The sequence below is a fragment of the Adiantum capillus-veneris genome, chromosome 16, assembly GCF_014529385.1.
Source record: "Adiantum capillus-veneris isolate H3 chromosome 16, ASM1452938v2, whole genome shotgun sequence".
NCBI lineage: Eukaryota > Viridiplantae > Streptophyta > Polypodiopsida > Polypodiales > Pteridaceae > Adiantum > Adiantum capillus-veneris.
In genome coordinates, this window is record NC_140946.1 from 21,103,835 (window position 1) to 21,117,090 (window position 13,256).

The window sequence follows — 13,256 nt, forward strand, 5'->3', positions numbered from 1 at the left end:
GGGCGCCATGTCTTTCTTCAAGAGTCTACCGGATCTCTCTTGCGCAATGTTATATAAGATATGCCGAATGCTGCTCACCTGTATTGAAGTTTTTCATGAGCCAAAGCAAGCAAGCGCCGCGTGGATGTCAATCCTTGAGGGAAATAAAGGGTTATGCTATGATCTCAGTGGTCAGCCTTTCAAAGAAGTCCTCTATGGCTTCTACGCCCGGTGTATGTTCTTACCATCACATAATATGTTGGCGTCCGAGGAAGCTTTCTACACGGGATTCTTCACTTGGCAAACGAAGATATTTGCGCCAGTGATCAGCAACCTCACCTCAAGATTTGTAGGCTACTCAGTAGTGGAGCTGAAGAACAGAGTGACCATGCAGTTTCTGCAAGTTCCAAATAAAGAAAGAAAAATCAGATACCAAAAGGCATTGAATGCGCTTAAAGACCGCCCCGCCAGTCGCGCCGCCAGCCCGAAGACTATTTCAGCCCATAAAGCTGTGTCAAGGGATGACACAGGCGAGGACGGGGGAAATGTTAGAAGCAAGCTAACACGAATACCATTTTTCAGAGTTCTCTTTGTAAAACACTTATTATTTTGATAAATCGGGATAACACAGGCGAGGAGGGAGGGAATGCTAGCAGCAAGCTAACACAGATACCATTTTTCAGAGTTCTCTTTGTAAAACACTTATTATTTTGATAAATCGAGAATATTGTAACTCCTATTTTCTCGAATAAACTCTATAATTAATGAGCTGGGGCTACAAGCTTCTAGATTGTATCAACCTGTCATTACCCAACTTTGATAAACTCCAGATTATTAGTTTTGACCACCCAAAAACCTTGGCTAAGGTATAAAAGCCAATTTTTGTAAGTTTTTTATAAGTTTTGGATAATGAAATACACAGCGTGAGCTAACGACGTTCACTCCTCTCCTTCTCGCGCTTCCTACTCCCTCCTGGTTGTCACATTGCAGTTACGTTTGTTGCATTGAAACCGCAGGTAAGAGCTCTACGCATTGACGTAAGCAGTTCACAGTAATTCGTAGCTTTTGGCGTTGTCGACCCGCGGCCTAATTTCATCATAACTAGGAATTATACTTTCAAATAAAAAACTAAGCATAGGCGGGGTATTGGGGCATCATTGCTAAGCATTTAGATGCATTCTGGGTCGAAAACGACTAGGTCAAAAATCCACTGCTGTTAATAATCGCGATTTTGGAACTTGACCTAAATTGGGGTTTGAGACCATAAGCATGTGTGCTTAGGTCTTATAAACATGTCCTAGAAGTTTCGTTACGTTTGGATATCATTTGATGCTATAACGGATGTGATTTGTTTGTCGATGAGCGATTGGCTTTTGGTGATCTCAGTCACTTGAGTGTAGCTTGAGTTAGATGCGAATTGTTAGTTGTTTTTCGAGAGATTGACAAACTCTTATAGCCTCTATGCACTAGTCGAGTCAGCTTCGTCCCATGGATTGACAATTTAATCGTGGTTCTCGCTAATACTGCAATAAGATAGGATGGTGAGGTTAGACACGCGTCCCACATCTACCTTAATGATGTTTCTTGCCTTGAACCGTACCACATCCAAAATCTCTTTGCTTTGGAACTTCTCCATTTCTTCTCTAGAATCTTCAAGTGTTTCTTCAACATCTTTGTCATTCACATCTGCTGTGTGATTTGGAGGAGCTTGGACTCTCCTTCCTGTTACCATATACATGTGGTAGTGATGTGTGTGAACACACTAGGACCGCCAGGGCATTTTTTTCCCTCTTTAGGAGGTTTTTTCCCCCGTGCATTGTATATACGCCCATCACTCTAGGGCTATCTATCTTTCCAGTGCACACTAAGTAACACACTCTCTATTGTGTGCCTTGAGCTTCCTTTGTCTTCTCCAAGCTGTGTGTGTTTCTCTGCAACCCTAATTCCAACAATTGGTATCAGAGCAGGTCACGTCCTCTCAGGCTTAGTCGCCAGTTGCTCGAGTACACGCCTACTCACTTTCTCCAATTTCAGTGAGCTTTGGCTTCTGCTTCTGCTGGCAGTACTTCGTTTGGCAATTCTGGTGATAAGGGCAAAAAGAAGATGCGTTGCCATTATTGTAAAGCCAATGATCACTTGATCAAGTCATGTCCTAAGTTGAAGGCCAAAGAGGCTAAGAAGAAAGAGGGTGGTTCCACAGCAAATGTTGGTTCCACTACAAATGCAGCCATTGTTGAGTCTTCTGTGAAAGGAGACTGTGTTGCTGATGTTGATGCAGAATGGGCTTTTAGCGCAGAGTGCACTTACAATCCTGCTGTCCATGATGCATGCTTGTCAGTTGTTGCAAATTCACATGTGTGGTATTTCGACAGTGGTGCTACAAAGCACATTACCTCACATCGTGAATTGTTTACCTCTCTCGAGTCTGTCCCTCATGGGAATTTAGTCACTTGTGCCAACAACGCCTCTTATCCAGTTCAGGGAGTTGGAAAGATTGTGCTCATTGCTGCTAATGGAAGTTCCTTCACACTTGTTGATGCACTTTATGTACCTGGTATCAAGAAGAATCTCTTGTCTGTATCCGCACTTGCTAGACTTGGACTTGTAGTGAAATTTGTGGATGACATATGTACAGTTCATGATCTCAGTTTTGGTGATGAAATTGTTGCATCTGGGCTTTTATGCCGTGGGTTTTATAAGCTCACTTTGTATGACAAGTGTGGACAAAATTTTGCAAATGCTGTTGTAGATTCAAGGGCTAAGCAAAACATTGGCATGCACGTTTTGGTCATCTGAATTTTGCCAGTTTGTTGCGTTTGCAGAAATCTGATATGGTTGCTTCTTTGCCGCCTCTTGAAGCACCTGTCAAACATGTTTGTGAAGGCTGTATTTTGGGTAAGATGCAGCGTTCTAAGTTTCCAAAGGATGGTTCAGTTCGGGCCACATGCAGGTTGCAGCTTGTGCATAGTGATGTTTGTGGGCCCATGCAAACTCCGTCCTTGGGCAATTACCTGTACTTCGTGACTTTCATTGATGATTACTCCAGGCATGCATGGGTATTTCCACTTTAAGCGAAGTTCGAAGTTTTTATGTGCTTCAAACAATTTCTGGCTATGGCTGAAAATGTCTGGAAATGTACTATGGGCACCCTCCATTCCGATCGAGGGGGGGAGTATATGTCTCATGAATTTAATGCATTTTTGGCTAGTCGTGGGATAAAACACCAATCTACAGTGCCTTATACACCTCAGCAAAATGGTGTTGCTGAGAGGAAAAACAGGTCACTAACGGAAATGTCACGATGTATGGTCAAAAGTCAAGCTTTGCCGCATTCTTTTTGGCTTGAGGCCATCATGTGTGCCACTTATGTACTTAACAGGTGTCCTACGAAAGCTTTGCAGTCTATTACTCCATATGAAGCATGGCATGATAGAAAGCCTTCTATTGAGCACATGCGTGTTTTTGGCTATTTGGCATATGCTTTGGTGCCACAAGTGCAGCGCAGAAAATTGGATGATAAGGCTGTCAAATGTATTTTTGTTGGTTATAGTGCTGAAAGCAAAGGTTACAGGTTGTATCATCCGCAAACAAAACGTATTCTGGTTTCTTGGGATGTAGTGTTTGTGGAAGATTCTGTTCAACCCTTCCTGTCATGTACTAGAGACAATAATGTAAGCTCACAGGACATTTATGACACTTTGTTGCCTCTTTTCAGTGGTGGAAATACGAATGTAAGTTCCAATGAGGCAAATGTACAGCCTATGGGGGTTTCTGAAAATGTTTAGATCAGCCTATTACTGATGCAGATGTACATGATGTACTTGATGAGGAGAGGGCTGAAAATGAGCAGGCTAGAGGTATGCCAAAATGGCTGGTGCACACTTTGCGTGACAGTAAATTGGATGCACCTTTGTCTAGTCGTACTCGTTCAGGCTCTCGCCATGCATCTTATGCATCAGATTGTTATGATTTGGCTTTGTCTAGCTTACATGATGTTGAGGAGCCTCTGTCTTTTGATGAAGCACAAAATTCAGAAAATTGGATGGCTGCCATGCAATCAGAATATGATGCACTTATAGAAAATGACACATGGACTTTATGTGATTTGCGTCCTGGAAAAAAGGCCATTGGTACGAAGTGGGTTTACAAGTTGAAACGCAAGCCGGATGGTGAGATCGACGCCATAAGGCTCGACTTGTTGCAAAGGGTTATGCACAACAAAAAGGCATAGATTATGAAGAGACTTTTGCTCCCACTTGTCGTATGACTACTGTGCGTTTTCTATGTGCATTGGCAGCTCATTTTGGTTGGGATGTACATCAATCAGACATTGTTATTGCTTTCTTGAATGGTGACATATTTGAGGAAGTTTATGTAACACAGCCTCGCGGTTTTGTCATAAAAGGACAAGAGGACAAAGTGTGCAAATGTAACAAGGCTTTGTATGGGTTGAAGCAATCTCCTCGTGCTTGGTATGAGAAAGCTGACACTCATTTGGTCAAACAAGGCTTTCGTAACAGTCCAACAGAAAGCACATTGTATGTAAAGCGTGAGGGTGATGTATTTCTCATCGTGGTTCTTTATGTTGATGATTTGCTGATCACTTGACCAAATGAGAGACATATTGCTGAATTTAAGGCTGATTTGAATGCTACTTTCAAGATGAAAGATTTGGGGCTGTTGCATCATTATTTGGGTATACAGTTTAAGCAGTGTGATGGTGGTATTGCCTTGTGTCAGGAAAGTTACATAGAGACATTGCTATGTAAGTTTGGACTTGAGGATTGCAAACCTATTGCCACTCCCATGGAAACAGGTTTGAAATTGAGTCTACATGATGCTGGTGATCCTGCTGATGTCACTCTTTACCAAACTGCTGTTGGCTGGCTCATTTATGTATGCAACACGAGTCCATATATTCAGTTTGCAGTCTCACAGGTCATCAGATTTATGCATAGCCCAGGGTCTAAGCATTGGCAGGCTGTCAAGAGGATTTTTCGCTACCTTAGTGGCACTTTACATCTTGGCTTGTTTTATTCCAAGGGGGGATCATTGCCGCCAGACTTACATGCTTTTTCGGACTCAGATTGGGCAGGTTGTTTTGACACGCGAGTGTCCACAAGTGGTTTTTGTTTCATGCTTGGCAATTCATGTATATCATGGTTGAGCAAGAAGCAACCTACTATGGCCACTTCGAGTTGTGAGGCTGAGTACAGGGCAGTCTTCACAGCTACGGTTGAGTGTGTATGGCTCAGACGCCTTATGGTTGATTTGGGTGTTGGACAGGACACTGCCAACACTATCTACACTGACAGTCAGAGCGCATTGGCAGTTGCGAGGAACCCAGTTTTTCATGCTCGCACAAAGCACATTGAGGTGCATTACCACTATGTCAGGGAGAGGCTCTCAGCAGGAGAGATCAGCTTGGCTTATGTGCCAACACAGGACAACCTTGCAGATCTTTCCACAAAGGCATTGTCTCGTGAGAAGCTTGAAGCTTTCCGCAAAGCTTTGGGCTTACTCCCCTTTGTGGACTGATCCTGTCCTCAGGGCATGGCACTTCCCTTTACTCATGTGCTAGCTCTCGTTCACGGCATCACTCCAGGTGGGATTTATTACCATATACATGTGGTAGTGATGTGTGTGAACACACTAGGACCGCTGGGGCATTTTTTTCCCTCTTTAGGAGGTTTTTTCCCCCGTGCATTGTATATACGCCCATCACTCTAGGGCTATCTATCTTTCCATTGCACACTAAGTAACACACTCTCTATTGTGTGCCTTGAGCTTCCTTTGTCTTCTCCAAGATGTGTGTGTTTCTCTGCAACCCATATCCAACACTTCCTCTATTGGAATAAGACTTAAAAAGAGAAAAAATTCAATGTCTTCAATCACAAGCTTACAACCATACTTTCCATGCCACTCACAAGGGTTATGAACCTTTCTCCAATCATCTTGGAGTAATGCCAATTTCTTGGAACATGTGCTCTTTGTTAAGGTTCTTCCTTTAAAAATATCACTAAAGTATACAAAGTTGTCAACCTTGTGCTCCTTTGTAAGGGAGTTGTAAGGTCAGTAAAAGCCTTTTGAACGTCAAAAATCTCATTGTTGAAGCCTTCAAGAAAAGCCTCCAATTAAAAGGGAACATTAAATATTTCCCTGACATAAGCAAACTTTGATAGCTGCTTGACTTGGTAAAGTAGGTCCATCAACCTATCATCACTTGTCTCTTCAACCTCTTCAATGTCCATACCTTCCAAACTCTTCCTAATGGACACCTTTTCTGCAAAAAGAGAAAGACAGTCAACTATATATATCACGCCATATTCCAACACTCTATACATATAAAAGGTGTTCACCTTTTCTGCAAAAAGAGAAAGGCGGTCAACTATATACATCACACCATATTCCAACACTCTATACATATAAAAGGTGTTCACCTTAAGCAATTATATATTAATACATGTTTATTTTACACATGTGTCCTTCCTATGCAAAAATGCATTGCACATAGAGCCATTCATATACACATATTTTGTGCAAGGAGGACACATGTTCAAAAAACTCTCGATCAAAATTTTATACTCCAATATGTGTCCTCCCTACGTGATTTAGAAGGCCCATATGAGCGTTTGACAACAAAGAATTTGTGTAAGGAGGACACATGTTCAAAAAAATTCGATCAAAATTTTTTACTCCAACATGTGTCCTCCCTATGCAAATTTAGAAGGCTAGACGAGCGTTCGATGACAAAGAGTTCGCGCAAGGGGGACACATGTTCAAAAAGCTCGATCAAAATGTTATACTCCAACATGTGTTCTCTCTATGCGATTTTAGAAGGCCTAGACGAGCCGGCAACAAAGAATTCGCGTAGGGATGGCACAAGTTCAATTGAGAGATGTGTTCTCCCTGTGCAAAAATACAAAGTGAAGTGAGACATCCGTATGCACACATTTCACGCATGGAGAAGATGTCCAAAAATTGAGAAGAAGTTACACTCCAACATGTGTCCTCCCTATGCGATTTCTTTATTTTTGGAGGCCTGATTGGGCCTTTTGAAATCGTGTAGGGAGGACACATCTTTGAAGAAAAATTCATTGAAGAAAAATCAAAGAAAAAATGCAGCTTCATGCCCTCTAAGCATCATTGTGGATTGAGAATCTCACTTAAAATTTTGGCAAAGTAGAGAAGATTGAGCAAAAATGAGACTTATAGGAATTTTGAGCTATATATAGTATGTCAATTATGAACATTGATATTTGTGCACAACGGTCAAATTCATGTAATACATAGAAGAGATATTTACAATAGCAAGAGATGTTCGCCATCGAAAGGATAGGAAAATCGAAGACTCGTTTGTTGATATGGCAAACACTGCCATGCTCATGGAAGATCATCAAAGGCAACTCGATGCAGATCACAAAGTTGTGGAAGTTGCAAGGCTGTAGCTACTTGGAACTCTCACTAATGCAATCGCTTGACTGATGGATATTTTGAAAATTTTCAAGAAGGATTCAATCTACTCCAAGAAACTAGCTATGATGATATGTATTTTGCTACAATTACTTTGTAACCTATCATGTATTCATTTCTTAAATGGTTTGCTAACAAGGGATCCTGCAAACTTTGTTATCCAAAGTTTTTTTGAGTTGATGGTTGATGTTCTTTTAAGTTCTTGGTGTTGGATGTTTTTATTTATTTTTGCATCGGTGGCATATGAGGGTAATAACTTGCTAGCTAATGTCTTTTTGAGTTGGTGAGACTGAAAGTCTTTTTAAAGTAAGAACTTGCTAGCCGATGTCTTTTTTGGTTGGTGAGACTGAAAGTCTTTTTAAAGTAAGAACTTGATGGCCACTGGTACATGAGGATAAAAATTTGCTGGTTGAGGCTGATTGTTTTTGGCTGATGTTTACTGGTTGTTGCTTTGAGTTTTTTACATGTTGCTGGTGGATGTTTACTAGTCGTTGTTTACCTGTTATTACTGGTGGATGTTTGCTTATTGTTGCTTTCCTGTTGTTGGTGGATATTTACTGCCTTGCTTACTACGTTATGGTTTTTGTCTCTTGCAAGACATGGAGGATAAAGTTGCGATTCATGTTTGCATTATCATCATAATTATTGCATCCATAATGCCCTTGGAGCTTGCAAATGACATCGACCATGGTGCCAATGAATATGACCGTCAAATTCATTTCCTAAGTCTATGCATGGCTCGAATCATTCTAGCAAGAGCGACTCGTATATGGAGAAACTAGCATGAAAATAGAGCATGTTGGGCCTATTCAAGACCATGTACATTCATGGAGCAGTGTTTGTTACGCAACGACTTAGATATTTGTTCAAGAGCAGGCTCCGACTAAGTAGGGATACCTACGATTTCTTGACAGTACGAATCGCTCCACATTTGAAGAGATCTAACACCAACTACCGCAAGGCAATACCAGTTGAAAAGCGAGAATGTGCAGCTCTACATCGTCTTGCTTCGGGAGCGAACTTGCAAGTAATTGCGAATGTGTATCCAAAAGCTTGGTGTAACGCTGGCTTTTCTTATTGCTTTGGCAATCTTTTCAAAAGAGTGCCTTAACATTGGGCAGGGGCGAGGCACCAATGGGCAGTGTGTAAAGAGCCTCACTCCCCCATTGGGAGAGTTGTTCATGTTGTATGGCCCGGTGAGGGTGTGATGTGTATCCCAAGTTCGTTTATAAATACACAGATATGTATAAAGTTCTCCCTACTACCTTCCCTACTCTTATGGTTTTTTTTGTAAAGCAAACAATTAAGCTCTAAATCTCTCTTGCCACTATAACTAGAATCAAAACTAAAGCAAATAAACTTTTCCCTAACCCACCAAACATGGTTGTGGGTGTATCAATTCCTATTGACCTTTGGCCAAGAATCATGTGTGTGTTAGCTCTCAACCGTAGAAGATTTTAAGTAACAACTATATTTATATGGTCACCTGCTTACCCTAATATTCTTTTTTGGGTTGCAATAGGTGTAGTCAACCACTAGCTTTGTATTTTTTATCAGTCTCCATCCACATGTGCAAGATTCCTCTTGCAAGTAGGGCTACAAAAAACAAGGGGAAGCATTAATTCATTGTTAAACAAGGAATTTACTTACAAACTACCAACGCCATACCTTCACATTTAAGATCTGCATGCCATCTATGAGCTTTGTGATGGGAGAACATTGCTCAATTGCTTCTATCAACCTTGAGACAACTCAAAGATTCAAAGCATTGGTTTAACCAATGGCTTAACCAAAGACAAAATAATTGAAAGTGGGAGCTACTGGCTTAACTATTATACAATTACCAGCCTAGCCATTCCATGGTGGCCATCAAGGGAGCTCAATATGAAACATGCTTTATCAATATTATCAATTGCTATAAGAAAGTGAAAGGTGGTTGGATCAACCACCTCCACTTTATGTTGGACATCTAACTTATAATTATGCATCTATAATCTACAAAAGTAATACAAAGAATAGTTGTTAACTATTAATAAAGTTCCTCAATGCAAGGATTTGGGTGGGAAGGCAAACCTCAAGGATGCTAAGATAATAGAGTCACTGATCTCTTTTTGCCAGCCTTTAAGAATGTCAACAGATTCAACATCTAGGGAAATATAATCTTTCCTTTGAGGAAGGTCATCCTCTAAGAAGGCAGCCATCGTGAAGCCATTGGGAATGACACTTCTTAACAATGAAGGGAGTTAGCTCCTTTTTTTAGCTTCTCCTTGTCAACTTTCATATCCTCCCCGTCTTCCACAACATCCTCCTCCTCTTTGATCTCCTCAATCACCACTTCAGGCTCTTTTACCTTTCTCGATGGAGGTATGTTGAGGATGTAGAATGTTTTCTCATCCTGTAGAGGTGTTGATTCAAGAATTTTGATGAATCTCTCAAGATAATTATATATTCATCCATAAGGGTGACCCTGTGAGAGTGGGCTATACGTATGTATCCATCTTGGAAGAGCCTCTTGCATACAACCCAATCTCCTCAAAAATAATTATATATTCGTCCATAAGGGTGACCTTGTGAGAGTGGGCTACACGTATGTATCCATCTTGGAAGAGCCTCTTGCATACAACCCAAGGCACGTCTTCTCCACCACATATAAATCTTAAATTGCTCTACTACTTGCCTGTAGAGCCTTTGAAAAGGTTTCTTAGGAATTGCAATTGTATGGGCCTTTTGTGCTCTCCTTATCTCCCTCAAACATATTCTAACCTTCTGAGAAAATCTCTTTTTATTTGTAGGCAGGGGCTTCATATCAACTCCCTTTTTGGTTGGTTGCTTTGAGGATGCATCACATTTATCTCTCTTTGAGCTCTCACCTTTATTTGGTGCATGTCCTCGTTTGATATCTTCTGGTGTTCCTTTGACATCTCCTATTTTGATATCTTTACTATTGACCTTCCTTGCAGTTTGTTTGGTCCTTGCCATAACTAGAGCTCACACCTATAGAACAAGAGAAAATATAGCACAACACTATATTTAAGTAGACGCTTCAATAAATTAAAAGTTCAAAGACAATTAGCGTCCCCCTTGCATATGTGACATCTGGGAGCAACTAGCAGGGCTTTGTGACTCCATTGGCCTATGCATTGAAAAGCACAATACTCAATAGGTTAGCTCTCTCTCTCTCTCTCTCTCTCTCTCTCTCTCTCTCTCTCTCGCCTTCGCCTCAATTAACATGTAATGAGATGAAGACTAGCCATCATGGAGATTAGGATGCATGCATAGTTGGTGAAGTAAGGACTGGTCTATGCATTGGAGCAATTTGTTGCATACTCTAACCTTTGCATCAATGAACAAGGGTCCCCATCTCTCTCTCTCTCTCTCTCTCTCTCTCTCTCTCTCTCTCTCTCCCCCCCCCCGCCCATTTGAAGCATAAAGAAAAACATGTTGCATTGATGTGACTCCCAGAGGAGTGCGAATGAAGAAGCAACAGGTCGTAGATTGCTGCTACAGAGTCTAATGAGCATTGATGAGGAATGAAGTAGGACGCCAAAATGAAGCGGGAAGTCATCAATTTCACATGTAATGCACTTCTCTCTGATTGGTTGTGGTGCCGATGGCCAAGCTTGGCCAGCCAAGACTCCCTGCCCAACTTTGCTCACGGCATGGCCATGTGCTGGCATCTGACTCAGCAATGCATGACTTTAGGCAGCATGGGTGTGTAACATGTTATGCATCAGTGTGAGCGCTCATTGACTATACGCTTTAAAGTGGGATGGACAATGTTTGGTGTGTAAAGAGCTTGAGTAGCACCAGGACTTTGCATGATGAGGTAAACTCTGGGCGCTCAAGGTACCTCCCGAGTTTACTTTGCTCGAGACCTATGATGCTCAATCATCCCACCGTAGAGCCTCAAATTTCAATCCCTGGACCCGGCAGCCTGCTGGAAACAATGGACCCGCAGCACGTCGTTCTGTTCTCCCACAATGAGCAAAGCCATATCGCTCCCATGTTCGCACTGGCACGACTCTTAGCGAGTCAGAGTCAGAGTCTGCGAGTCACCTGCGCCCTTCCGGCCTCAAGCTATGCATCCTACTGCAACAACAACGCTTCAGCTCAGGAACATTGTGAGGCATTCCCAGTGGAGCCAGTGAGCGAGTCCCTGCAACATTCGAGCGACGATATCCTTCTGCTACAGAAGAAGCTGGAAGATGGACTCATCCAGCTCATGCAACGCCTGCGCCCGTCACCATCGTTCCTCATCGCCGACTTCATGTACTTCACCTGGGCGCAAGAGGTCGCAGATTGCCTCTGTGTCACATTGTTTCTGTTCTGCCCCTTCTTAGCCACCAGCTTGCTTGTTTGCTGCCATTTGCCAGAGCTTCTGCAAAAGGGTCTTCTGCCTTTCAAGCCAGGTACATCTGCAAAAATAATGTTATTCTTCTGTTGACATCTCCATGGAAAGTCCAGTCTTTGTTTTGTTTTCTGGGTACTCTATGCCATACCTCCTAGATCTCTTGCAGGTATGCAAGATGAGGTCATCGACTTCATACCCGGTTTGATGAAGGGCTTTCGCATCAGCGATGTCCCCATGGACTTACTTGGACGTAATTCTGCAGAGCTAGAGGCACTTGATCTCCTCGAGCGCTGCAAACCCTGTGCTGGTTTGGTGCTTTGTAGTACCTCCAAGGCACTTGAGGTGGAAGCAGAGGCCATAGATGCGCTCGTTGCGCATGGGCTACGCATATACCCAATGGGCCCCTTGCTACACATGAATTCATGCAACAAGAGCCCTTTACTGTATCGTGAAGATGACAGGTGTGTTGGCTGGCTAGGTCGGCATCCCGTTGGCTCTGTTGTGTATGCATCATTCGGGAGTATCATCCCTCTAACAAAGGAGGAAATCCGGGAACTGGCATTGGGATTGGAGGCATGTGGGCAGCCTTTCTTGTGGGTCATCCGACGCATCGAAGGTGACGCTGATGTCATGTCTGTGCTGCCGCCCGGTTTTCTAGAGCGGATCAACAACAAGGGCTTGGTTGTGTCGTGGGCACCACAAATGGCGGTACTCTCGCATCCATCTGTTGGTTGCTTCCTCTTTCACGGCGGCTTAGGTTCATTGGTTGAGGCGATTTGGGCAGGGGTGCCCATGATAGGGGGCTTCTACAAGATTTAGGATCAGAATACGGTGTTCAGAGTGATGGCAGATGGGTGGAGGGTGGCATTGCCATTAATGCAATCACAGTCACTAAGGAGGTCCATTGAGGCAGCAATCAAAGTGGTGATGCACGGTGAGTGGGTTGGCGGAGCGGCAATCAGGCAACGAGTTGCACAACTCAGAGCTGCGATGAAGGAAGCGGTAGGGCCAAGTGGCATTTCCCAGCGCTACCTCGACCAGTTTGTGGATGTCCTACTCTCTCCAGCTAAGCAAGCAATCTGATTGGCATGATCTGTATGATGTTGTCTTGGAATATATAATTATGCTGAATGCATATCAACCTGGGAAAGTCTCTCTCTCTCTCTCTCTCTCTCTCTCTCATTTCTTCGTTTGGAAAACCTCAAAAAGTATGATTCAAGCACAATGTAGTCATTCTTTCAGCTCTTTGATTTGGTACTTTGGTCATTCCTTGCAGAGTGATATGTCTAAGAGAAATAAAGATAAGATGTGTGTCCATGTTTTCAAATAGCCCCCTCCAAAAGAGACTCGTCATACGTGCACCTCTATTAGAGACCACTGAACGTGACATACTATGGTACTTCAAAGTTTGCAAATGAATAAAATCGCCATTGTGATTCTTTAATAGTTTGCA

General features: G+C 42.6%; 1 protein-coding gene across 1 annotated transcript; it reads left to right on the top strand.

Moving 5' to 3' along the window:
- Nucleotides 1-11,284: 11,284 nt before the first annotated feature.
- Nucleotides 11,285-12,946, top strand: LOC147438690 (UDP-glucose:p-hydroxymandelonitrile O-glucosyltransferase-like). The gene is made up of 2 exons (XM_086484177.1): nt 11,285-11,861; nt 11,970-12,946. Exons 1-2 carry the CDS (start codon nt 11,330-11,332, stop codon nt 12,620-12,622), a joined length of 1,185 nt encoding a protein of 394 aa, XP_086340303.1. The 5' UTR covers nt 11,285-11,329; the 3' UTR covers nt 12,623-12,946.
- Nucleotides 12,947-13,256: the final 310 nt, after the last annotated feature.

Excerpts from the sequence above, each read along its gene's own strand:
- LOC147438690 (XM_086484177.1), top strand. The coding sequence starts at position 11,330 with ATGATGCTCAATCATCCCACCGTAGAGCCTCAAATTTCAATCCCTGGA. Across the intron at positions 11,862-11,969 it reads TCTTCTGCCTTTCAAGCCAG|GTATGCAAGATGAGGTCATC; the intron begins GTACATCTGCAA and ends GATCTCTTGCAG.